This window comes from Centroberyx gerrardi, chromosome 7 (assembly GCF_048128805.1).
Source record: "Centroberyx gerrardi isolate f3 chromosome 7, fCenGer3.hap1.cur.20231027, whole genome shotgun sequence".
Classification (NCBI taxonomy): domain Eukaryota; kingdom Metazoa; phylum Chordata; class Actinopteri; order Beryciformes; family Berycidae; genus Centroberyx; species Centroberyx gerrardi.
In genome coordinates, this window is record NC_136003.1 from 24,915,015 (window position 1) to 24,942,394 (window position 27,380).

Sequence of the window (27,380 nt, forward strand, 5' to 3'; positions counted from 1 at the left end):
AACTGCACCAGGTGTCCAAGGGAATAGCTTCCTTTAACTGAGGCTATTTCCTGTTGATGGATACGTTTTCAAAACCTTTTTTCACTGCTGGAACATGTTCTGAAATGTTCTCCTCGGCCTGCTCACAGTGAAACCAAAATAGAGAACTCTTGCCTCTTGCATGATGCTTCTCCCTCTCATCCTTTCCCAGATTCCAAGGCAAGAGTCCGAGCCATCGTCCTGATTGGGCCTTGCTGCTACATCACCACACTGGCCACTCACCTGTCAGGGCTAATGAGGAGAGGAGCCATTCTGCGTGCGCCTGCAGCATACTGATGTACACACTCAGAGCGGCTCAGTGCAGCTCGCGGGGAAGAACAGACAGTCAGCCTTGTAACATTTCGCCAGTGTCAAAGCTGATGATCAATAATGCCTGCATCCGACAGCATTAAGCCCCAGCGGGATATTGATTGGGACACTGCTGACTTGGGCCTCAGGAGTGCTGAGTAGCACTTTACGGCCACAAGGTGTCTCACCACTCCTCCTGTGGTTGCACCCGCCTGAATGGACACAGTGGTTGATGCTCAGCTCGTCTCTCAGCTCCACACACTGAATGCACAGATAGTTTAAGAGCTGGGAAGATATGCAGAGACGCTGATTCGATTTGGTGCCAAACACTGGGAGACACTGCTGCTTGCATCTGATCACAAAAGGTGTGCAACTCATTTGGCTGCTTTCCCTCGAGCCACCAAAACAGCTTACTTCCACATACTGATGATAAATGTCTTGATTTTAACAGTCGAAAACACCATGTGAGTTGCCATGCCCCATGTGTATTAGCTTTTACAATGCAGAGGTCATGCTGCCCTCAGCCCCTCCTGCTACTGAAGCTGAAGAATACAGGTCAGGTGATATCTTTTTATCGAAAGCTGGCACGATCTCAACACAAGCTCATATTTTTTATGAGCTGCCTGTACTGGGAAGTTACAACAATGAGCCACAAGCAGGGCCGAAAGTTCCTGCAAAGCACGCTGTAGAATAGGCAGCATAAACAGACATTTCCTCTGGACTCGTACTGTTCCAGCACCACAAGACTCTCTGTTTAACACAGGGCAATAAACAGTCAGAAATAAGCAAATGTTTGAAATATAATATGCTCCAAAGATGTGGCACAAATATCCCCTACTGAAAAATCACTATAATATTCCTAGAATATTCTTACATGGACTTAAACAGTGCCTGATGTACTCAATAATCAATTTATAGTGACCTTTATGGTATTTACATTTATTATATCACTATAATATTCCTTAGTAGGAAGTGTGTCTCTGGTACTCAATAGTGAATCTATAGATACCTTGTTATTCTTAATTGTATTTTTTTTTTTTTTTTTTTTTACCTCTCATGGTATCACAATAAAATCCCTATAATCATTATATAGGGACTTACAGGAATGTGATGGTGATGCAGTGTTTCCTAAAACTTTATTCTAAAATGTATTATAGGGTGTTGTTTTTCGCAAGGGTTGTTTTTTTTATATTTTATTTCTACTTCATTTGGCTCTGACATGACCATTTTTTGCAAATCACGGTATAGGCCTATCTTATAGCCCTACCCAAATAGCCTAAAACCATCCAATCACACACACACCAATCCTCGGGCTGCATCAGCTCTCTCCGTGTTTTCCAGCCCGCCTCTGTCTCGTCCCACTCACACACTCTGTCAGAGCGCGGCGTTGACAACCACTGGCCACTGATCAGCCCACTGTGTCGGGGTTTGTGTCTCCATGCAAGACTGCTGAACAAGAAGCTCTGACTCTCACATTTTCGTTTTATTTGCTAGGCAAGGCGCTAAAAGCAAACAGAAAGCACAAGAAGTGAACCTCTGAGTATTTTTTTTCCCAGACTCATCACTGTTCAACCAACGCTCCCTGCACAATGTCTGGAGAGGACGCACCTGCCCAGCAGCAAAACGCCGTGGATCAGAAGCAGGAGACCAAACCCAGCGAGGAGCCCAAAACCGAGCCGCCCAAGTCGGAGTCCCCGCCCGCCGCCGCCGCCGAGGCAGCGGCTACCCCCGCGGCGGCGGCCACCGAGAAGGTCCCCGAGGAGGAGGCGTTCACCTACCGCTCTCTGGTCCTCACCGGCTACGGCGGCTATGATAAAGTCAAGCTGCAGGTGAAGAAGGGCAAGCCGGCGCTCAAAGCCGGGGAGGTGATGGTGCGGGTCAAGGCGTGCGGGCTGAACTTCGCCGACCTGCTGGCCCGGCAGGGGCTGTACGACCGGCTGCCGTCCCCGCCGGTCACCCCGGGGATGGAGTGCTCCGGGGTGGTGGAGGCTGTGGGGGAAGAGGTGACAGAGAGAAAAGTAAGCACATCCTCCCCTCCTCAGCTTTCTCCCTTGTCGTGTCTTTTCCCCTTTGCCACAAAAACCCACATTTTCTGTGTGTTTTATTGTTCAAGTGTTTAATTGTTTCGTATGAGCTTTGCTTCATTTTTTGGGGCTGAATTGCTACAGCTGGATATGGGCGTGTCAGTCTCTGCTCGCTGTATAGGCAATGAATAGCCTTAGTCGTGGTAGTGTTATACACTGGTTAATCTGTATTGAGTTTTGTGATTTAATGGACGTGTTACACCGATGGGCTATCAAGTCTCACAATTAACCCCAGAATAACTAAAAACGAGCCATGCCTATTCTTGGGGATTCAGACATTCATTCACTGGTGCGTAAAACAGAGACAGAGCACTTCTGTCCCGGAGTGGAAAGCAACAAAGCCGGGTAGAATATACCCATGTTGTTTTTATGTCTCTAGAGGAAGATCAAAGTGATTAAATGGCATTAGCTGAGTCTGGTGAAGCCAGCGGCAGGCAGCGCCCCTCTAGTCTCCCCGACTTTCAAAATGCGCTGCCTTTGCGCACGTCAACTCCAAGTTAGGAGTCCAGCTACCTGCTGAGTGGGGCGTTGCAGATGGATTCATGGTTCATGCGCAACATTAAAGTGTTAAATAAGACTATAGTGTAGCCTCGATAAACACATGCAAATCCGTGGGATGCTTCCCAGCTTTGCTGCACCTACGCTACTGCGCTTTGATGTGCGCCAAGGCGCGGAGTGCTGCGTCAAGCCAGCCGGAGAGAGCCGTGGTAGGACCGGAAATGAGGCGATTCTGCCTTCAAAATAAAAGCAAAATAAAATTTGCCACTTCGATTTACTGAAACAAACACAAATAAAAGAATATGCACGATATGAGAACATACCAAAAATATGAAGTATGTGCAGTATGAAATAAGTGCAAATTGGAAAAGAGGAAATGCCAACCTATAGCCTATGCAATAAAGGCCTACAATATGTGAAATTACAGCATATGCAATGGATTTGCAAAATGTGCTCATATTCAAATTAACTGCAGTTGTGACACAGCTAACATGAAGTTGTTTTCCCAAATAGTAGGCTAGACATTCTGCCAAGCTGCCTGCAACATGTTTATGTGATAGGCTACTGAGTCTTCCTTTGTGTGTTTTCGGCAGCCCCATACATATATGGCATTCGTATAGGCCTATGGCTGTGAATGCAAAAGTAACAATTTCTATTTCATTTTCTATACATCTCTCCTGAAGTGTAGTCTTTACATTTACTTTGGGGGTTTTACTTTGAAGAGTATGACCGGCAACATCCGTTTGTATTCTGGCTGGCTTGACGCTGGTGGCGGGGAGCGGAGTCACCGACGCCTTTTGTTACCGGGAGCGACGCTGGCGCACAGACGCACCGAGCGGAAAGGGCGAGGCGCGACACAACAGACAGCATGGTGTGAGAAATGTGATCAGTCGCTCTCTTTGTCAACAGATATCGCTTCTGTTGTGTTCAGAAAATATTTGCTTTCATCAATATGCCGCGATTAAAGCTCAAACCCGCACGTCCCCGCTCAAACAATTAAGCCAAGTCAATTAGAAAATGAACAAAAACGTAAGCGCTCATTGTTTAAGATAGCCTACAAGTCTTTAGATGGAATGATAAATTATGTTATGATGATTTTTTAAAAGGATTAGCTCTCTCTTTCTTAGATAGCATGATGAGTCATGTGTAGCCTATACCGGTTGCATGGCATCACCACGGTAACGCCTTTATAAGGAAATTAGACTACCGACCTATACACATTACACATCAGACAAGGATGAATCACACAGCCGTTGTTGTAACATACCTATACCACATAATATAGCTATTTTCTCAGTGAAAATCTCCGGGTAACACCATGCTGATCCTTCAACTTGTGTGATGAGAGTGCAGAATCAATGCATCTGACTGGGAGTGGCCCATAGGCCGGTAGAGTGTAAATCCATTGGATGTGACAGAAAGGGGCATCTAGGCTGAGTAATAGGAATATTATTGGCCCCAGACAGTCCAATAGCCCCGAGACATCATAAAAGGGTACGACCCCGGTGTTATTAAATACTTTATGGCTACTTTTCACTGTGTCAGTAATGTCGATTGGATTTAAAGGTCACGCACACACACACACACACACACACACACACATGCACTTTGTTATCACAAGGCCCTACACTTCCCTCATCTCCTCCCGGCCCCTAGCTTACAGAATTAAGAGGCAATCTTCCTAATGGATCGAGATCTTGGAGATCTCTCTGTTTTGGCAGCGAACTCAGAGGGAATGTGCTGATCCTGATGGCACAGTGTTTTTGGGAGGCTCACTACTCACTGCAGCTCTCTATCTCTCTCTCTCTGGCACACACACACACACACGCATACATGCACACATATAGGCCTACACGAACAGCACAAACACATCTGGGTGTGTCTGGAAGTTCACATGGAGTGTACACAAACGCTATGAACACATTAATCCCGTTTAAATAATGCAATACAAATATATGTAATTGAGTAAAGTGTGGTCGACAATTGTTTCATATTTCACATTTTACTATATTGAACCTCAACTATTCAGACGCTATATTTATACAGCGTAATACTACAGTGACCTCACCCGAAATGACCTAAGGAGGAGTGCGGGGAAACGGTGTAAGCGAGAGAAGAGGGAAAAGAAATATCACAAATTACACCAAAGCTCCCTTGACACTAAACATCAGCAGTTTTTTCTCCAGACCTTTTTTCCCTTTTTTTTTTTCTTCCTCTCTCTTGGTGAGTTTTGGTAGGATCTGACCCATATGTTCTCAATTACCTCCCTCCGGCCCACATTGTCAGTCTGGTATTTCCTCCATCCCTCCTTCCCTCGCTCTATCCTTCCCTCCTTCTATCCTACAATCGCTTGATCCTTCCCTCCGTCTGTCTTGCTATCACTATGCCTCTGTCATTCTATCATTCCCTCCCTCTATCCTTCCCTGCCTCTATCCTGTCTCCTTTCTTTCCTCTATACCTGTCTACGCTTCCTGACATCTATACCTCCCTCCCTTTCTCTTTCCTTCCCTCCCTTTATCCTTTATCCTTTTTATCATCCCTCTATCCTTCCTTTTCAGCATGGTCACAACATTAGTAGCATGCATTTATACACGGCCTGTTGACAGTTGGCCATAAACTACTGAGTAAGAGAAGAAAATCAGATCCTGAGAGATTTTCCAAAAACGTCTCTCGTTCTCCTTGAGCCTGTCCAGAGTGTTTTCACTCGATGAATCCTGGAAAATTTTTGAGATTGAAAGCATAGAGTTGCATCAGGGCCACAGTGAGAATAGAATAATGCCATTTTGTCAGCGCGACATTGTGAGTGATTTGACAGCTACAACAACATTGCATTATTAGCGTTGCAGTCAAGTGCAAACAGCAGCATCTATAGCAAAGGCTCTGGCAGGCTTTATGTGAGCAGGGTGTGGCCTTTTATCCTCACATCACTCTCACAGTGTTGTTGAAGCAGAAGAACACCTACACTGACACTGGAGAGATATTATGTTTCCTTTTAATTACATTTACAGGAGCCATGAGGGCCTGGTGGGTGTTAACTTTTAACCTTCCTCTTTCACCTCGACCTGACTCTGAACACTGTATCGGAAATTTCGCTGAGGTTTTTTTTTTTTTTTTTGGTTGAGAATTTTGTTTTTGCTGAGATCATCAAAGCCACACACAGCAGCTGACTTGAGGCCTGCATACCCCAAAATTGAATCACCATCTGATTAAGTCCATTCATATACAGCTAACTGGAAGCGTCTTTGTTCAGCAGCAAGCAACCCCCCCCCCCCCCCCCCCCCCCGCCCCACCCCCCCGCACTCCTGTCCCCGACTGTGACTACATTTGATGCAGTGGCATGAAGGCCGAGAAAGGAAATGCAAGAAATAAGAAGGGGTGGGTGGAGGGGAAAGGGGGGGGGGGGGGGTGTCACACTGTGAAGATGTTGTAACAGAAGTGTCACAAGGCTTGTTCGTCTGGCCTTGAGTGTTTCGTATCTCGCTTGTGTGTGTGTGTGTGTGTGTGTGTGTGACAGTAACTCACATGCCTTACGTGGGCACAGGAGAATGAACTGCAGATGCATCTGAAAGCGATGCATGAGTCATGTGTGTGTGTTTCCTGTAAAGCCCAACTCCCCCGCCTATCGATTTGTGCCACACTGTACCCCCAATTACACCAGCGAGGCTGATGAGTTTGAAAACTCAACAAGAGGAAAAGGAAAGCGAGAGAGAGAGAGAGAGATGGAGATGGCGATGGAGAGAGTGAGACGGCATGAATAACAAAGGGAAGGAGAGAGAAGTAGCCAGCAGTGAAAAGTGAAAGTATAGTTGGAAAATAAACCAAATGATTCAGCCTGAGAGAGACAGAGACAGAGACAGAGAGAGATGTGGGTATGAAAGAGCGAAAAAGAGAGAGAGGGAGATCTCTCTAATTGGAGTGGATAGACAGCGAGGCGCATGGCTCCCTCCAGACCATTAGAGAGGCCCGGGCGGAGCGGGTTTGTTCCCAGGAGGAGAGAGCTTGTCTTATGCTCAGCCATGGGGAAGAATCTGGCAGGGCCTCTGATGAGTGGAGAGGAGCCAGGGGAGAAGATGGGCCCCATTGTCCTGTCTCGCTGATGAGGAAGAGGGGATACGGGACACTCCTCGCAGAGGGAGGGATGGAAGGGAAGAAAAGAGGAGGAGGGAGGGAGGGGGAGTATAGACAGAGTGAGACAGTAAGGGGGATAAAGAAAGAGAAAGGGATGAGCGTCAAAGGAGGCGGAGAGTCTCAGACGCAGACAGGATGAGACAGGGGCAACGGCGAAAGGGAAGGAAGACGCTCTGAAGGAGTTAGAGGAAAAGGAGACAGGAAGTGAAAGAGAAAGAAGGGAAGAGAAAAAAAAAGTGAGGAGAAGGGGAAAGGGAGGGGGGGGGCGGAGGGAGGGAGGGAGATCTGCGCCGAGAGTGGTGGACGAGGAGGAGGAAGAAAACAGGAAGAGAATTTTAAATGCTGCGGTCGTCTCTGTTTCCTGTGTCCCTCCAGTGGCTCTCTCCTGATTGGGTAGCGGTGTGGTGGAGGGGTGGGGGGGCTGGGGGGTGTGTGAAGTTTACAGCGAGGCTCTTCCAGTCGTGAATCAGTGGATCATGCTCTGATAAGGACACTTTGGGACCAAAAATAAATGACATGGTGGTGGTCCAGGGGGGGGTAGAGGAGGAGCAGTACAGGCAAATTCCACAGCATGATGCATGGTCTTCTCTGCTGCTGAGACTTTTATTGACGTCACCGGTGGCAACTGTCTCCATAGTGTCTCTGAAAGCATGGGGCAATAACAGCTAAAATCCTAAACGATGATCTGATATGATGACATGCTATCGTATAAAGAGTAGATCTTTATTGCATGAATCCATCCCCTGGTCACCATGTCATATTTACAATATAGTCAAACCTCACTGAGCAACCTGAGTCCAAGATAATATATGTGAGCCAAAGATCATATATGTGTTGGAAGATGACTTACTGGTTTTGCAAAAGTGGGCGTTAACCCTTGGGCAGAGCATAGCCGTGATCTTATTTCCACCACTTTTGCCCACACATAACACCATTATGATAGATGTGGTACAGACCTGAGGCAGAGTTGTTTTTCCTTAAAAATCAAATCATCACAGACATGTAAATTTTAGCTCTGTTAACCTGTTTTTAAAGGAAGATATCTGCATCTCATAACTGTGTCTCACAACTTTTCCATGAGTGCCAGTAGATTGAGAGCACATTCTGGTCTTCATGCTTTACAGTAACATTTTCAGTACCCGGAAATAGGGACAGAGTGAGAGTCCTTTTGCTTGTTCCTCCTCTCAGCCGGTGTCTTCCTCTGCTCTCTTTCCCAGGTGGGAGATAAGGTGCTGGTGCTGAACCGCTGCGGTCTGTGGCAGGAGGTGGCGGCCGTGCCGGCGAGCCACACCTTCCTCATTCCGGACGGGATGAGCTTCGAGGAAGCAGCAGCCCTCCCCGTCAACTACGTCACCGCCTACATGATGCTGTTTGACTTCGGCAACCTGCGGCCCAACCAGAGCATCCTCATCCATGCTGCTGCAGGTAACGGAGCAGGGAAAGAATTTAGGGTACAGGAATGGGTACACAACAGACAAACACCTTTCAGGACACACTCACACACACACACACACACACACACACACAACCCCTCTGGTACTTCATTCATTCTTAGGCTGGGATCAAACTTAACGCATATCCCATGCATTAAGTTTGATCCCAGCCTAAGAATGAATCATCATCAATGAAGCATCACTCTCCAATGGAAGTTCATTCATTTCAAACAATGCAAGTTGGATTAATTATACTTATGGGTTGATAACGAATGCGTAAACTAAAGCAAATAATGTTTCCCCCCATTTTGTACTAGTTTTCTATTAATATTTGTCAGTGACTCATAGTTGCAATGTAAATTTATCTTGTAACACTGCAACCGAAAGCCACGTTTAGTCAGTTTCATCTCGGTATTTTTGAACCACGAGGTTTTTGCATTAAACTCACAGTTTGCAGCAGCATAAATGCATTACGGATTAAGTGCAATACCCGCCTATAGCCTAGATCCATCATGAATGATGTGTGATAATGAAAACGCATATAATACAGCGGCTCAACACAAAGATGCAGAGTTGTGAATTATGGCCTTGAGGAAATGCCCTTGACTGTTTACAGTACCAAGCATATTGTTCTGCAGCTCCTGTTTATGCATGCCTTTTCTATATGAATTATGGCTGTTGGAGAAAATCCCACTGTTCATCTGCATGAGATATGGCTCTGCATTACGCCTCTCCAGACTACTGGTGGACTTGTGGAGCACCTGGCACCTGCAGTGAGGGGTCAAAGTTCAGAGTGAGTGGGTGGGGGGACAAGGGGGACTGAGGGAGCGAAAGCACCTGGGTTGGGGTGTGATGCGCCGAGCGTGAGAGTATTTGATTTTTGCTGTGTTTACGCGATGAGGCCAGCTGGAGAGAACGGGAGAGCGTTATCCAAAAGAAATTGTTCTCGTCCTCTCTTTCTGTCTGTCTACATCTCTCGCTCATGCTCGCTTTCTCACTCTTTCTGTGCATATGCGTCGTTGCAGTGGGAGTCAGAAAGGAATCCCTCGCTGTTTGGGACAGTGTGTAGGTGTAGATGGCTAGGAGAAGTAAGCACATTTGAAACCTACATCTGCGTTTTCTCTGGCAGACATACAAAATGACAATCACTCTCCCTGCTGAGCTCTGGGAGAACGCCAGCCCAGGTGTATTTAGCCCCTGGTATTAACACAATAGTAGGGATGGGACGATATATCGAAATATCGCAATACAAAAATGTGACAATACATCTCGTGGGGCAGAAAATTGAATCGCGATATTGGCTACATCTTATTCTGCTGTAGTAATCACAAATTAATTGGCTTGCCCATCACAATTTCACAAGTTCTCCATCCAAATTATATTATTTGAACTTTATAATGAGATTTTTTAAATTGTTGTTTACATTCTAGCAAGCCAATGCCATTGCTAGAAAGATTTGTGGCTCAGAAATAAACATAATTCTGCACAGTCAGACTTTGTTGTAATTGCACTTTTATGTATTACATCGTATAGTGGTTGTATCAGAATCGTGAACCCCATATCGTTTATCGAATCGTATCGTGAGATAAGCATATCGTCCCATCCCTACACAATAACAATGAGTGAATGAATCTGTGACAATATTGTGAAGGTGTGTAGTCTTCACAAATGAGCCCCTGACAGCTAACAGGCACATAGTCGAATCATAGAGGAATCTGTGCTCACCATGTCATTCAGCTGATGTCATTCATCAACAGACATGTCCGTGTGAAACTCATAGTGCCAGGAGTTTCTGTGCAGAGTGCTGGTGTGTGTTTGCTATAGGAGGACTTGCTGTGGGAGTGTGGTGTACTACGCTCTTCCCCGCTGGTGTAGTCGAGGCGGCGTCTCTGGTTTCTCAGGGCGAGCTGCCAGTCTTGGCTCACCAGCTGTCCGGACATCAGGATTATGAAAGCACATTACTGAAGCTATGACAAAAACATTTGCTTAACAGCCTTTTTGCCTGCAATTACAACTCCTCCTTCATGCTTTGTTTTTATGAATCATTATGCCGCTCCCTACCACTCAGTCAGGATCCTGAGAAATTTAAAGCCTTATTGTTTATAGCAGTGTAATGGTGTGAAGGTAGCGGGGACTTTAGTGACAGAGGTGTTACCAGTGTAGCAGATGTGCAGGTGCACACATCCTCCTCTGTTGAGTCGCTAACAGCGGCTCCCTGAGTCATGTGGCCACATGGCTCACATGGTGCTGGGTGCTATGTTGGAGGAAGGAGGGGAGGGGGGGTTGCCACCCATGAGTCTGTCAAAAATGTTCCTGTTGTTAGCCTCTGATTAGAGAGATCAAAGGTATCTGCTGTGACCCAGAGAGAGAGAGAGAAAGAGAGAGAGGGAGAGAGAGAGAGAGAGAGAGGGGGACAGAGAGAGAGAGAGAGTATCTGTATATTTTTTAACATATTTTAGTTATTTAGCCAGGGTAGGTTAAAATGTATTCCATTAAGTTACTAGTTTCCCCATGGTACAGAGTAGAAAAAGTGACAAATGACAAATTTAAGGACATTTATTTCAGGTTTGCATACAAACATATAATAAAGACGTGGAGCACCTGCCACTATTTAGATGTTTTTTTTACTTTCACCTTTCACCAGGTAATCAGTACTACCAGAAGTACATTTTTCCACTAGTATCTGTAATCAGAATACATTATATCTTTACCTAATGTAACAGAATACAGTGACATTTTTTAAATTTAGATTATGTAACGCTATTAGAAGTATTCCGTTACCACCCAACCCTGTCTGCAGTCTGAGGTTATTTTGTTTTGGTAATTTTATGAACACAACATTTAACCACATATTTTGAGTGCTTTATTTCACCTCACAAGACTTGGCAACTGATGATTGCATATTAAGCAGTATATCTAACTAAACATTGGTGGGCTAGTGTGCCAGACATGTGTCTGCACAGCACTGCATTCCTTCTAGATCAATGCAGCTTATATTGCGCAAAGACAAGACAGTCGGCTTTCCAATAAGATTTACTGGGCCTATTTGCACAGCTGAGAAATAACATTATTATGATTGTGGTATGAAGACAGGCCCAGTGATTTTTCACTCTCCGTCACAGGGTAAAGCCTAGTAGATATGATTTAAATCGGCATCATTTTTATTGGAGGCCCATGGATCAATAGCTTCTTATCACAGCAGCCATGGATTCTGTGTTTGATGAGCAATTTTCTTCTTTTATTGTCAATCTGTTCATCAGTGTAACGTCCCGGTCAGTGTTTGAGGGGTTCATCCTGTATTGGCCTGTCTCCTGTTTGAGCTGTGCTATTAAATAAGGGTATAATCCACTAATTTACGCAAATTCAGAAACATAATTAGTTTCCTTTCACTTACTGTTGGATTGCTTTGTCTCCAAAGCCTGTACAGCATGAAGTTAAACGAGCAATTTGTTCCAGTCTACAAAATGTATTATCATCGTCATCTACAACCATTATCGAAATTGATGTCAAGATGCATAAAACGGTTCATAGTCTAGTGACCAAATTGCCCTTATTTTCTCTTCAAAGATGTTTCAGAATAACCCAACTAGCAACAACAACTTCTGGGAGTCCTGGTGCCTCAGAGGATTGTGGCACAAACTCATGGGTTCGAATTTGATTTACGACCCTGGTTAAATCATGAATCTCTCATTTGCCTATAAACCTTCCCTATGTAAGAAAACAACAAGAGCATGAAAAAAAACAACAGTGTAGCTTTTTAACTTCTTCAGTCAGGTTAGATAGTGATAATCAATCTGCTTGGTCTAGACTATCGTGGATCCATATGAACCTAAACAAATAAATCCCGCAGTGAGGACCTTGACACGGGGATTATGGGTGTCCGTCCCCTTTGCCTTTTGCCTTCCCATTGTTCCATTGAAGGTAATTCCACCAACTCATCAAGAGCTCTCTATACAGAACATCATTTCCTCAAAAGTCTGTTGACCTTTGCCCCTCAGGATCAGGTGACCAGTGCAGAATGCCTGACTGATGGTGCTCAGAGTTAGTCAGTCAGTCATGCCTCTGTGTGTGTGTGTGTGTGTGTGTGTGTGTGAGCCCTGGTGCTGCTGACTAGTCCTCAGCTGCCTCTCTCGTGGGTCCACTCCTGTCCTCTCTCTCTCCAAACAATAGCTTATTGTACTTCCTCCCATCGCGCCTCCCTTCTCCACCGGACCGCACATCTGCATCCTCCGTCCTACACCTCCCCCTCCGCCCCTCCGTAACCTCCGCTCCCTCCGAGGGCTCCGCGCGACCCCGCCACATCCGCGCTCCAGTCCTCGTCATCGGGGAACGCCGCGCAAAAAAACGTTTTGTTTTCCCCCCAGAGGGCCGGGGCGGGGGGAAGTTCAGCGACGTTTGGATGGATCTCGCGGGGCTTCCACAGCGGCCGGCCAACAGCCTTTCCTCTGACCTCTCCCTGAACTGGACCTGATGTTTATGAACCCTGGCCGGCCGCCCTGCCACCACACCCACACTACACATTCTTGCATACATATGGGGCTCTGTCGCATTCAGTGATGACGTCCACCTCTGTTTTATTTATGAGTTCTCGAGTGACTAGGCCAATGTAAGTGCCGCACATTTTCACGTCCGCAGATGGGGAATGTGTAATATGAATTAGGCGGTGCTGCGGGAGCCAATGTCATCATTTTATCCCGATGCTTTTGCCTAAAGCCCTTAGTCCTCTCCTCTTTATTATTGCTCCTGGTCCTGTGTAGCTCATTGGGTACAGTAACAGTGCCAGGGCCAGTGATTTGATGCCTACTGGGGCCCCTCATACTAAAAATCTACACTCTAATGATGCTGTAAGGTGTTTTGGAGAAAAGTGTCTACTAAATGGCATATGCTATCAATCATCTCCTCTCATAAAGATCCACAGCAGTGTGTTTGAGGTCTGTGTGTTAGATTCCACACATCCTCAGCCCTGTTTTAAGTTGGCCCTTATTAAGCCTTTTATGTTCCCCATCAGCCAATTATGGCGGCTTCTAGACTCTTGCAGCTGCTTCTTGCGAGTCTCCCTGCGCACGGGGTATAGAGTTACACCAGGTTACACCGAGGAGAATCGGGGAAATACTTCATGTGAGAGGCTGCCAGCTGCTGCATATGGGTGCAATACAACCGTGAGAGTGGTGGGTGACAGCGGTCACGCTGTACAGGTTAAGGTCTTTGTTAGGGATAATCCATTAACTGAGTGTCTCTGAGTATCTCTCTCTATGCTCCGATCTTATGAAAGTATATTTCCCACCCAGAAATTGCTTTTGTTAGAGGTCTATTGTAGATGCTAAAAGCAAGTGAAACAGGTGGCTGGTTCCCTTGGGGTTAGTAACTGTGAGTCCCATCCATCCTGGTGTAGATCATGGCGGCTGTTATACCTGCTGGCAGCGCCTCAGGCATACGTGCCTTCAGGTCACAGTCGATTGCATACTGTGAATCTGAGATATGCACAGAACACACACATACACACATACAGAAGGGGTTGGAAAATGAGGAACAAAGAAGGCTCGAAAAAGAGAAAATCGATCAAGAACATAAGCTTAAAGAAACTAGAAGGGCACACAGAGAGCGCAGACCTCCGCCAAGGTTCGTGCTATTATTGCTTGTTCGTGAGTCGGATCCGGATCCGCTCCAAAATTGGGTTCTTCCTTGGCCCATGCTACACCCTTCCACGAAGTTTCATGAAAATCAGGCCAGTAGTTTTTCCGTTATCCTGCTATCAGACAAACAAACAAACAAACAAACCAACAAACAAACGGCACCGAAAACATAACCTCCTTGGCGGAGGTAATAACAGAGATGTACTTGACAACTCTGACTTCTCTCCAGGACTGTTAGGCGTATTATTCTCATTCATAATTTACCAGATAACTAAGTCCCTTGCTATTTTAGCATTAGCTCAAGTGTAGTTACATCTCTCAGTTTTTTTTTTTTTTATAGATCCATTGTTCCAGGCAGCCATGATAAAAGTCTCTGCCTCGATAATGGTTTCCTTCTCTCTCCTCACGGCCTGTCTGCTCGGGAGGTCTTACCCTAGTTTAGAGAATGCTAATTCAGTCTGACCACTAAGCAGGAGTCTGGGCTGTGTGGTTGAACCGTCTCTGTGTTCCCCGGGCCTGGCATCGCCGGCGGCAGATCAGCTGCACTGATAGGAGAGGGAAACCAGGGCAACCTCCAGCCTAGCCCACCAATCACATCGCTCGCTCACACACTCGTCGCTGCAGCCGTTGACATACGAGCCCGTCGCCCCCCACCACATACATTCGCAGGTGTATATGAAACCTGTGTAAGGACACCTGTGTGTGTGTGCGTGTGTGTGTGTGTGTGTGTGTGTGTGTGTGTGTGAGCCTGCGTTGCACAACAGTATGAATGTGCGCTTCATTTTGCAACTGGGTTTATGGTAGTAAAGGAAGAATGTGCTTGGTTGTATGTGCTTATCAGCTGAGTTTATGAGAAAACATATTGTCTTTTCTGGCTGTACGTATAGTTACATAATGTGTGTGCGTGTGTGTGTGTGTGTTTCTGCGCGCTCTGCTGTTTGTGTATATGTTTGTGTTAGCGAGCATTGTGAGAATCCTTACTCAGGAAATCACAGAGACCGCCTTCACACACGGGCACAGGATGTTTTTTTAATTCACTCACCCAGTAACTAAAAATGGGCTTCCTCTATGCTGCGCGGAAAGAAATTCACCATCGGAGAGCGCACATTAAACCACTCTTCGAGCCCACAGTGCACACACACACACACACTCACACACACACGCGCTCGCACAGACAGCCCAGAAAAACACCAGGTTACATAATACAGAGTAATACCTCAAAAGCAGACATTCACAAACAGCCGACCTCAACTGCTATCGCCGTTCCAGGCTTTGTATCTGAACACCGTCACAGATATGCCCCTTTGGAGAGAGCAGTAATAACATTTCTACATGCTCATTTATTCGGTTCAGCTTGTTGATGTTGTCGCACAGCCATGGCCAGTTTGGGTAAAAAGAAATTCTTGGGCCCGTGTTTGTATTCCATTCTTTGTTAGCCACTGCCACCGCAGCCTAATGATAGGTTGAGAAAGAGGAGCGTCCTTGAGGAAATGTGGAAATAAGCACAGAAGGAATCAACTAGAAAACAGCGGAGCTCAGGAACAAGGGACCAATCATCTCTCTGGTGTTGACAGTCGCCATATGGCCACCAACACCTGAGATCACAGCCCGGCTCATGCAGTAGAAATGCTGTGATGTGAGATCACCATTCTGTATTTGGACAAGAAACCCTAAAAGCTGTCAATGAGGAAGTAGCTCAGAGGAGACTCCACTCACAGGTGTGGTTCCTGTGTGTGTGTGTGTGTGTGTGTGTGTGTGTGTGCACTGAGAGATAGTGCGCGTTTAGCAGTACGAGGCTGAAGTGGTCTCATTCCTCTTTTTCGTCAATCTGAAAAACATTTCTGATGTCCCCACCCACCCCTGCTGTTGAACTCTGGGTGTGGAGCAATAACAGTGGCCTCAATGTCAGTCTGGATTCCACAGTGTTTTGGGGAAAATTCCTCTTCGCTCCTAACAGTCATGTTACGGAGGCCAAGCGCAATTTGTGCCAAAATGCGAGTATGCAAGGACGCAGGGAGAGACAGAGCCCACTGTGTATCCTGTTTCTCCCCACATGCCTGTCCCGAGAGAGACACAAAATAGATAGGTGGGTGCTTTTGACGTTCCTTAATTTCCCAGTGTAAACAATTCAATCGAATCTTGGGGAGAACAAATGGAATTAGCTGCAAGAATTTGCTTAAGCTGCCATCTTTCCCTGGGCAATGGGTTAGTGTTCGGGGATGAGCTTAAGTCTCACTGGGATGTGCAATAACAGGAGACGTCTCTCTACATTCAACCAGAGAGATGACTCCAGGCCAAAGACAGAGATGTAAAGAGGGAAACTATAGAGAAACCGAATCAGGGAACTGAAGGAGCAATGGGAACTAAAGCAATGGGTTCATGATGGGTTAATATTTTAATCTCTCTACATATTTGTGAAGATTAGCAGATACCAGCAGCCATTCAGGACAGGCTGCAGCCCCGCTACTCTCTCCTTTGTAATCTGCGTATGTATGTATGTGTATGTGAGTATGTAAAGTCGGGTGGGGTGGGGTGTAGTAAGGGGTTCTTGGCAGAGCTATGCGGTCTTGTGATGGGAGATCAGTCTTAAGGCCAGCAGTTTGGAGTTTGTTCTCAGGGGATTCAGAAACAGGTTCCCTCTTCCTCCCCCTTCCTATAAAAGTGGAAGAGACGGACAGACTGGACACAGAATCTCTCCTATTGGAATTACAATGCGAACATCCCATTTTCTACACACGCAAACACTGAGAAATAAAGATACCCTGTAGAATGAGGTGCATTTTTTTGTTTTATTGTCACCTACATGATGATTTTAGGCCTGATTGTAAAATAAGTCGTCTCATAAAAAAAGATGGATAAAAGACTTCAAGTGAATTTTAGAGAAGCTGTTTTCACCCTGCGTGATCGTATTCGTAAAGCCGGGATAGAAGGGAAATCTCTTTGTTTATGATAGGAGCCTAAGTTAAATATTAATGTGCGAGTGCATTGCAGTAAGTATGCTGGATTAATGGATGTGGAACTGGTTTACATTATCCTGTTGGACGCTCTTTGCACCTGTATGTTATGGTCTCCAGGAGGGTTGTTACCATGCGATAAAGCCGTTTAATAAAAACAGCTCTTCATTTGGGTTCCAGCTCTACTCAGACGTGTCGTCAACAATTTCCCTGTTTTTTCTGTCTCCCCTTCTACATCACCTATGCAGTTGCTCATGTACTTGTATAAAACTTATGTCAAAGGCAAAAATATGTAGCTATGTGTAAAATATGTATGCAAGTATATATGGATATGCATACTATCAACACCTTTATCGACACCTTTTACATATTACACAATTAAAAGCCCTTGTAAGCCCATGTTTGCTGGGCTTAATAGGATACATCACACTAGTCATTGCTCATCATTGCTCATCACATATCACAGTATAGCATAACAGAACTCACTGCCTTTTAATTTGCCTATATGAATAACTCCTCCTCAATGCAAACAAGGGTTAATAATATCAATGAGGAGTGCTTCTTCATCTAAGAATGTGTGTTTCTCACTCCACTCCCCTCAACATACGCAAGCCTTCACACATACTCACAGATAGCTGTCTATCTGAAGCTTGGTGGCTACTGAGTGGAAGGTATGTGTGTCAGATATGAACTGGTGACGAGCTTATGATTGCCATCAAATGACTCCTATATGCCCGAAGGAGGAGCAGTCAATGAAACAAAATGGCTCCCTTTGCTCAGTCATCGCCGGCAATTTGGCCAAGGTTTCCTTGGCAACACAAACTTGGTTTCTCTCCGAGGACAAGGAGAGATAGTGCTATTATAAAGCCCGCGCAACAACACTCTCATCCAACAGCGACAGCCTTGATCTTGTTTTCTCATCAATTCTCCTCTCAGTGTCAGCAGGCTTGGTTATAGTAACGCAGAGACGTCTATTCGTCTCACATGGACTCAAGTTCTCAGATGACAGACGAAAATCTGAAAAGCTTTTCAGGTCCTCACGCTAAAAAGTAAGGGTTTTGAGAGCGTTTGTTTTCAAATGATATGGTTTTCTTGGAACTTTTTTCATCTGGAGAACCCTTTTTGTAACAAAGAGCTCAGAGGGTTTTTTTTGAGAATAAAACGCCTTTTTTCATTCTCACTCTCTGAAAGATACCCGGTCAAAGAGATTAATAAAGAGGTTAATTTGAATTGAACTGAATCTGTTCATTGGACCTCAGTTCATTTCTCGTCCTATTTCGGTGATGCAAAATTATTCTGACATATAATAGCGCGGCGTCTGAGATTAATTGCCAGAATCCCTTGTAGGAAATTGTGCCACTCGATGGGTTCACTGGTTCAGAAGAACTCTTATGCTGAGGTGACAGGACCAGAGGTGCAAGCTTCAGTGCAGAGATCCATCATTGACATTCGGTGCGGAATACTCTCCATTGAAATGTGATTTACCATAATAAAGTCAGTCATGTAAATATTGATCATCCAAAAAGAAATTAGTTTATCAAATCCAAATCATGGAATTAGCATTACAATACTAATTCCACCTCTCTTGTTCCACTAACATTCATAAGAAAATTGCTGCTGTAAGATTTGGCAAATTCATCACCAAGATGATCACAACTGCTCAAAACCAGAGCAGAGCAATAATTAAAGGAATTGGAATGCAACGTGCAACTTGTATTTTTCATCATTCGTTTTCCTTGTGCACAAAGGTTTCGAGGTTGGACCAAGCACCTTATCCTTAGGTTATCCCACAAGTTAAAGAAGCCATCAGGGAGCTAATTTGAGCTTCTGGATTTACAGTTTGTGTTCTCAGTTTAGAAGTGTGAAGGGAGACAAGACAGCCGGTTTTACTTGGTAACCAGAAATGCACTAGATTGAAAAATATCTCCTCCTTGGTTACTTTTGTGCAAGTCTACTCAAGTGTGCATGTGCCTAGTCAAGTGTGTGTGTGTGTGTGAGTGTGTGCGTGTCTGTAAGTGTGTGTGTGAGTGTGTGCCTGTCTGCCTGCCTGCCTGAATGACTATCTGACTGACTGACTGGCTATGTGTGTATTTGCAGGCATGAATGTGGGGGAGTCGGAGCTTGTGTGTGTTTCCACAACCAAGCCAGCGGGTCACAATTTCATCCAAACCTGTCAATAGCTGCAGTCCAGCAGCTCAACTATGCCATTAAGAATGGATGTTATTTAAATGCACATGCTGTGTTTGTGTTGCTTTATTCGCTCTGGCATCAGATAAGATGTGCTCTTTACTTGGTCAGGCATGACTGACCTTTATGGACGCCTTTCAGTTCAAGTCCTCAAGTCAGCCTCCATTTCAAACAAGCCCCTGCTTATCAGTAACCTATTACTACTTGCTGTGGCTGCCTTAGCAAACATTGGCGGAGACATTTGCCACAACTATGTACACACATGTCCGAATACAGTGAATACAAACACGGACACCCAAAACACCTAGTGAGGCACACAGTCTCACTGCACTTTGTCTTCAAAGGTTATCTTGGACATGCAGCACACTACAGTTCAGCTGGCACAGTTATACGGAGCTGTGTTTATGTAATTTACGACAGAATGTCATCCATCTTTCATTTCCTCACAAAACAGATACCTTAGCTACATAAAATTTTTCTTGTGGAATTTTAGGCAGGTTGTCATGAATAAGGGAAAAAAAAATTAGCAGTGTCATTTGAGGTACAATGGCTACTTTCTCCAGAGAGAAATGGATGTCTGTGTGTGTGCATCTGTGTGTGGGTGTCTATTCTCCCCAGGCCAGCTGAAGTAATGTGATTGTATTTAATGCTCTCCTTACTTACCCCTGAGCCAAACACAGCCATGCTGTTATTGACTGGCCTGTTTGGGACAATAAATAATGCAAATCACATTTCGCTGCCATAGAAAAGACATGTGGAATGGGATTTTCAGGTGCCTTCAGCGACTGTTCCTTTCAGCTGAGATTCATTTAGGTCCTGGTGTCTCCCAGAATGACCATCTCTGTGATGAACAATTCTCAAGCTGGAATCCTTCTCTAGTCTTTTGGGGCGGCTGCTGCATTTCAACAGTGTGCACCCACCAGGCTTGCTCTGAAATCCATATTTTTTACATAATTATGCCTATATTTTAACCGTGCCCCTCTTCCTCCAGGTGGTGTAGGCATTGCAGCCACCCAGCTGTGCCAGACAGTGAAGGATGTGACTGTGTTCGGTACGGCGTCAGCCAGCAAGCACGAGGCCATCAGCCAGGGCGGAGTCACGCATCCCATCGACTATCGCACCAAGGACTATGTCGAGGAAGTCCGCAAGATCAGTCCTAAAGGTGAGAAACTTTGGCCATCTGCACCGGGATAAGTGCTGGATGTTGAGTTCATGTGTGCAGGGATAAGGCATGTTTAGTGCTTCATAAGAGGCACAACTGTAAAATAAATGACCCAATATAAACCTGGTCTATAAGTTCGGGGCTTAATATGCACACACTACTGCACTGAAATTGTTTCATAATGTGAATAGTCCAGATCAATATATTCTCACCGGCACAAAGCAATACTGTGTGATTGTGGTATTTGTGGAGCGGTGTTGCACAAACAAATTGCAGACGGCGAGCTGATGTATATTTTCATACACTTTCTACTTTCCTCTGACGCAATTGTCGGCATAGCTGGCTGTCTTGTATTCCAGACTGACAGCGTGCAGGGAGACAGTCATTTTCTCTGCCAAGCAAGCTCATTTTTCTAAGTAGTGATTCTGTTTGGATCCTCATCGCCCCGAGGTTTTATGTAGATGCGGCCCTGGCCTTGCTAACAGGGGCACAAAACATGCTGCTTTTCACCAAAATAAAACAACCTCCAGTTCCTGTCTCTTCTCTCACCTACTGCTGTGCTCCTAGCAGGATGGAGAGTGTTATTATGCTGGAGGCTCATTTCGTAGCCCCCTTCCCAGCCCCTCCCTGCTCTTTGTAGCAGAGAGAGAGAGAGAGAGAGAGAGATATGGACAGAGACAGATAGAAAGAGAGAGAGAACCGACACTTTCGACAGAACCTATCTAATTAGAAGCCTGGATCAATGCACAGCCCTGCTCACTATCTTTTCCTGTGTCTCTGTCTGTCTGTCAATTCATCTGCGCTGTGGTCAAGGCAGATTCCTGCTGTGAGCCTCCCAGAATCAATAGAACCAGGGGTTAACGGAGCAAGGAGGGGTAGCCCGATTTAAGGAGTCCCCTCGGGCACAAAGGAACATCATTAAGACTGAGCCTACATGGCCAGACATTAATGAGCCACCGAGAAACCCTCAGAGTTAGGTTGCTACGGCTTACCATCTGTTCAGGGATCGGTTTGTTATTTTCTCCAAAAACTTTCTCTATCTAGCATGGAATGGACGATGACGGAGAAACATTTGTATCCCTCTTGTCTTATCAGTGACAAGAACGGAAAAAATGAAGCATGTAGAATCCCAACCCACTCCCCTCCTCTCCTCATCTGGCATGCGTACAGCATGGGCTCCTCCACGTAAACATGGCACAACTTGGCCCACTCCCTGGACTCCTAGTGAACTCTGGGATGCGGAGGGGGACTTGGCAGGCTGCACTCACTGAATTAACATCAACGATAACTGTTCTCTTCTTCTCTCTTCTGCTGCAGGGCTGGACATCGTACTGGACCCTCTCGGAGGATCGGACACCCATAAGGCCTACAACCTGCTGAAGCCTATGGGCAAGCTTATCACCTATGGTAAGAAAAAGAAGGCTTTGCTTTGGTTTGGTTTGATGCTGCCTGTCACCTGGTGGTGACAGGCAGCATCAGCGATTTGTCAGTATCTAGTTTGCGCCAAAACTGTTTTTGAAACCCAAAACACCCATATTGAGAGATACTAAAAGCAAATTGATGCACGACATAAAATAGCCACGGGTTCCCACACTCTACAGAGCGAGCTGCCTACCGGTGGGCAGTGTGGCCTCTCTGCAGAGGTCCATGTCCTCAGTGTGCTGTGTGTCATCCGTGGGAAGGCCTTTACGCTCTCTCTGTGGCGATGCCAATCTGGAACCAGCATGCATGCAACAGTGGGCGGGGTCGGCATCCGTGGAGAACAGGGCCTTGCCTTTGCATGTTGCACAAAAACCCCACTACCCAGCATGGTGCCCCCCGCCCTCGCCCATTCACCCTCTCGCCCCTACGGTACCTCCCCCTCCTGCTGCATCCCCCCCCCCCCCCCCCCCCCCCCCCTTCTCCCCTTGTCCCTCCATGCCGGCTGCTTCTCTTCCAGCTTATCAGAAGTATGCAATGGCGGAACAATGGGCGTCCTATCCACACGAAAACCTGGAATGTGTCTGAATGTAGCAGACTGGGTCCCTCTCCAGCTCCCTCTCCTCTCTCAGAGCATGCTTTGTGTTTCCCTGTCCCTCTGCACGACGAGAGAGAGAGAGAGAGAGAGCACAGGGGGCTCTGAGAACATAGAAAGAGGGGTGAGAGTTGAAGTGCAAAAGAGGTTTTTCGGGGTAGAGGGGCGTGGGCGAGAGTGCAACTATAAAGGGAAAGCGAGGCAGTGTGAAGACGTAAAACCCAGCGCTAAAGAGAAGAGACATACCTGATAGGACCTATTGTTGATTGGACATGTGTAGCCAAAGATGGAAGAGATCGGTTATAGAGATAAGATGCAGCAAGGGAGGCAGTGGAAAAAGGATCAGCTGAAGGCGGAGTGGGCAAGACCAGAGAAGACGAGAAGGGAGAAAGAGAGAGTTGGGGCAGATAATGTAGCAGAAGCAGATGAAGCAGATTTCTAAACAATGCTTCATCAGTGATTCAATTATACACAGAGACATATACTGACCCTCAGCTGAGAATACACAGACCCGTCTTCTCTATTTCACACACTCACATATACACACATACACTCAGACGCACACATGGACTCTCTCTCCCAGGCAGCAGAGATGATGATGTTGAACATTTTAGGTGACATCCTTCCTCACACCATTTAACCCCTTCTCTCCGCTCTCCCTCTCTGCCAGGTGCAGCTAACATGCTGGCGGGGCAGAAGAAGAACCTGCTAGCCGTGGCTAAGAACTGGTACCACCAGTTCTCCATCCACACGCTCAGCCTGATCCAGGGCAACAAGTCGGTGTGCGGCTTCCACCTGGGCTACCTGGACGGGGAGACGGAGCTCATCAGCCAGGCCATGAGCACCATCCTGGATCTGTACAGGCAGGGCAAGATCAAGCCCCGCATCGACTCCACTTGGCACCTTGAGCAGGTGTGTGTGTCTACCTATGGCTCCGTTTACACCTGGAGTTAACATGCGTGTTGTATCCGGATTGTGTCTAGGTCTGATGCAGCTGGATTATTCTGTATTCTCTGCTGTACACATTGAAATCACGCATGTCACTTCCTCTTGTAATATTTCCGTCCTTTAAAGATTATTTTTCTGGGCTTTTTGCCTTTATTATGATAGTTTTTACTAAAGAGATAGACAGGAAAGACTAGAAGAGAGAGAGAGGAATGACATGCGACAAGGCTTGATTCAAACCCAGACGCAGTTACATGGTACGTGCCTTAGACCACTAAGCCACCAGAACGCCACTATTTCCGTCCTTTAAAATTGACAGTAAACACCTCGTCTTGCTTGTTCTCCATCCACAAATACACTGACAGCCCATTTTTGTATGTTTGAGGCTGTTTTTGTATGTTACTATCCGAGCTGCCTGCCACCTGTTTGCTTGGCATGTGTGTCCTGGTTTGATAGGTTTATTTCCATTTACATAGTTCCTATGAGTGGAGACGCATTGCATTTACACTCGGTTGTTAATGTGGCCAGCTGCATCCCTGAACACCTTGGTTTAGACGATTCAGTGCATTTACACCAGGATTTCATGCGTTTTTTGCGCTCTCCACTTACAATCCGATCACCCAGAACGCATGTTAATGCCAGGTGTAAAGGAGGTCTATGTGTGTGTGTGTGTGTGTGGGTGTGTGTGTGCGTGTGTGTGGTGTGTGTGCAGGAGCTGGGTGTGGCCACCCAAGACAAGACTCAGCTTCAACAGGCAGTGTTTGCCCAAAAGAAGGACTGTGTCTCTTCACCATAACTCACTTAGCCAGACAGAGTCAGATTGTTAGGGACAAAATTAACACTACTGACAGATATGAATAGAGAGAGTGTGAAAAACAGCGAGAGAAAGAGGGAGTCAGCGAGCCGGTGGGAAGAGGCTGACATCTTCTGTTGTCCGAGCCAGAGAGCTGGTCAGTATTTTGGCCCGTGATACTGGCCAGAGAGAAACACCCGCTGTCTTTCTCCGCCATCTGACGCTCTTTCTCTGCCTCTCCATCTGTCTGGTCGTTATATCAGACTCTTTCTCTCCGTCTTTAGGTTATTGACTCTCTCTCTTTCTCTCTCCCTCGCTGTATTCTCTCCTTCTCCCTCCCCTCCCTCCTCACAGTGTATCTTTTTTGCTTTTTCTCTCTTGTTGCTATGGTGACATCCTTTAGTCGGTGTGTGCGTCTGTCTTAGGGAGGGGCCCCGATGTATGAGCAAGAGAGAGATGGAGGGAGTGTGGAAAAAACAGAGGGATTAAGAGACGGTATATCTGTAGTGTAGCTTGGAGCGATTTAGTGTGTAAAGTTTTGGGGGAAAGATATAGAGTAAAAATGTTGAGGTGTATTCGGCTGCAGTCACTGATGTCGCTGCTTGTAGAAAGGCGGATCGTTATTAACGTATTCTCACAGACAAATAAGATGTTGGGCCTTAGATAATCAGATAGTTGATTGATTATTGCGAGCTGGATGCAAGCGCCGCACCCTGACTCCATCTATCACAGCCGCCCCTTCGATGTCACTCGCCACGTCTGCTCCAATAATCAATAAACATGCTTTTGGAAATGAGCATGTGATCGCTCCGGCTGTGCTATCTCTTGGCTCACTGTAGAGCATCTGCATCTGCATGTTCGCTGATACCCAAGAGGAGAACAGCGGAAGCAGAGAGCGGCTGGGCCGGAGTAGATGTCTGTAACCGTAGGGAGTCAGACTGAGAGCGAAGGGTGGAAGTGGGCGGAGCGATCCAAAGAGCCTCAAATCGCTCTCACTGTGACTTTCATTCACATTCAAGATGTTTTTAATCATTCCCGGATTCACCCCTCCCTCTCGGTCTTCGGTCAGACGCTCTCCTCCTCCGAAGGACACCAGTTGCTCCCTCCATCCCCCCTCCCCCTTCTCCCCCCTCCCCCCTCCCCCTCGAACTCCCACACTCCCCCTCTTCCCGTGTGTCCGCATGTGGCTCAGTCGTCAGGGCCAGGCTTCAGCCAGGCTTTACGTTGCTAGGAGATGGCCCTCTGTTGCCGTGGCATTGGTCGTTAGGTGGTCTGCCTGCCTCGCACGGATAGGGGGGATCGGAGGAAGGAGGGGAGGAGGCAGGGAGGGGAGGGGAGGGAGGAAGTGATGGAGGCAGAAACAGACACTGGGCAGACCCTGGTGGTCAGGAGGAGGGTGGGGCCGGTCTGGCTGGGATCCTCCCCTCTGTCGCCGTGATGGACAGTGGGTCGATCTGTCATTAACAAAAAGAGGGGGTCGTTTTACCTACAATTTTATATCATTAATTTATTCTCTAGTGCCCCTCTCCCACCTAAAGAGCTACAGGCCGTTCTGGGTTACATTTCTAGCAGCCAGAAAGAGCCCTGCTCTGATTGGCTGGCAGTACAACAGGGTCCGCCCCCAAAGGTAAGATGATTGGTCACCTCCAATAAAGTCAGCTTTCTACGTAACACAACCCAACCATGTTTTAGTGGCGGCGATACTTTCTCTAAAGACAGCTTTGGCAAAACGACAAATAGTACAATTTTCATCAAAGAGTGTAAAACCCATAAAAAACATTATTACCCAAACAGATTACCCATTTCTAAAGACACAACCCCTTTAAACCATTATGGCCGGTCACTGTCCTGGGAACTCACCTCCGACAGAACAAGCACCTTGGGGCCAGTCAATATTGGTAATGTGACATGACACTATCAACCAACAGTGTTTCCTTTGGATTTATTTAGCTGCAGTGGCCTCTCCGCCGCTGGGAAAATGTTAATACAATAAAAATTCATCATCTTGCTCAGCCTAACCAAAGAAAACATTAAAAACCGATTAAGATTGCAATTACAACTACATTGTCCATAAATCATGATATGAATATCCAAATAATAAATCGCACCTTCTGGAATTGATCCTGGAACGGGACCAGGAGCAAACCGAGGTCCCAGAACCAAAATTCTCCCCCGCATCAAAATCCAAACCAAAATCCTCTACAGGAAACACAGAGGTGGCCAGTCTGCCTCACGACCCCGCTCTTCCATATTGTCCTAATCTTAAAATACACAATGATGAGCTCAGTTTAAAAATGAGATGAGATATTTTCAAAGGGAAACAGATTCATGATTTAGCAGCGTTTCAATATTTGATGATACCATGTAAGAATGATGAGGATTTGTTTTGCATTTCTCAGTTTTCTTGAGACGCTCTCATTGTCGGCTTCAGTCTCTTTCTTGCCCATTTATAATAAACATATATTTTTATATCCTACTATTGAAAGTATCTGTTTGCGTTATGTTTGATCTCCCCATTTGCTCTATTTGTATCCTTAAATCCTGTCTTTTTGTCTTTGCTGCATGTGAATGTTTGCCCTCAGGGATCATTAAAGTTTAATCTAAACAAATCTAATCTCTTATATACTATAGATTAAAGTAATATCTCGGGAGTGGAAGCATGAACAGTTTATGTTTCTGGTGCCTGGTATTATCTTCAAAAGGAAACAAAACTGGAGGAACAGAGTCAAGGAATGTGAGAGTGTATTTACTGCTGTGGATATGTGTTGGTGGAAGACAAACTGGCTACAACAGTGCTCCCTGAATAGATATTTCTCAATGACGGGTGTATTTAAACTCTTCCTCTGCGCTCTCTCTCCAACTTCCACCCTTTCATCTCGCCTTACGTAACTGACTTTTCTCCCTCCGTCTCCGCTGCAGGTGGGCGACGCCATGAGGAAGATGCAGGAGAGGAACAACATCGGCAAAGTGATCCTCACCACGGAACCCATGCCGGAGGAGGAGAAGAAAGAGGAGCCCAAGAAGGAGGACAAGAAAGAGGAGAAGAAGAAGGACGACAAGAAGAAGGACGACAAGAAGAAGGAGGACGCCAAGAAGGAGGAGAAGAAAGACGACAAGAAGAAGGAGGAGCCCAAGAAGGAGGAGAAGAAAGAGGAGGAGAAGAAGGAGGAGCCCAAGAAGGAGGAGAAGTGAGAAGGAGGGAGCGGATCGTCAAGCAGACCA

The 27,380-nt window shown here is 46.1% G+C and overlaps 1 protein-coding gene across 1 annotated transcript; it reads left to right on the top strand.

The window, feature by feature from the left end:
* The first annotated feature begins 1,757 nt into the window (after positions 1 to 1,757).
* On the top strand, positions 1,758 to 27,380 carry vat1 (vesicle amine transport 1). Its single transcript, XM_071909311.2, has 6 exons — positions 1,758 to 2,345; positions 8,255 to 8,462; positions 20,236 to 20,406; positions 21,724 to 21,813; positions 23,091 to 23,332; positions 27,078 to 27,380. Exons 1-6 carry the CDS (start codon positions 1,917 to 1,919, stop codon positions 27,348 to 27,350), a joined length of 1,413 nt encoding a protein of 470 aa, XP_071765412.1. The 5' UTR covers positions 1,758 to 1,916; the 3' UTR covers positions 27,351 to 27,380.

Coding starts and splice junctions, on each gene's coding strand:
- vat1 (XM_071909311.2), top strand. CDS start 1,917: ATGTCTGGAGAGGACGCACCTGCCCAGCAGCAAAACGCCGTGGATCAG. Junction 8,463..20,235: donor CCTCATCCATGCTGCTGCAG/GTAACGGAGCAG, acceptor CTCTTCCTCCAG/GTGGTGTAGGCATTGCAGCC. Junction 20,407..21,723: donor CCGCAAGATCAGTCCTAAAG/GTGAGAAACTTT, acceptor CTTCTGCTGCAG/GGCTGGACATCGTACTGGAC.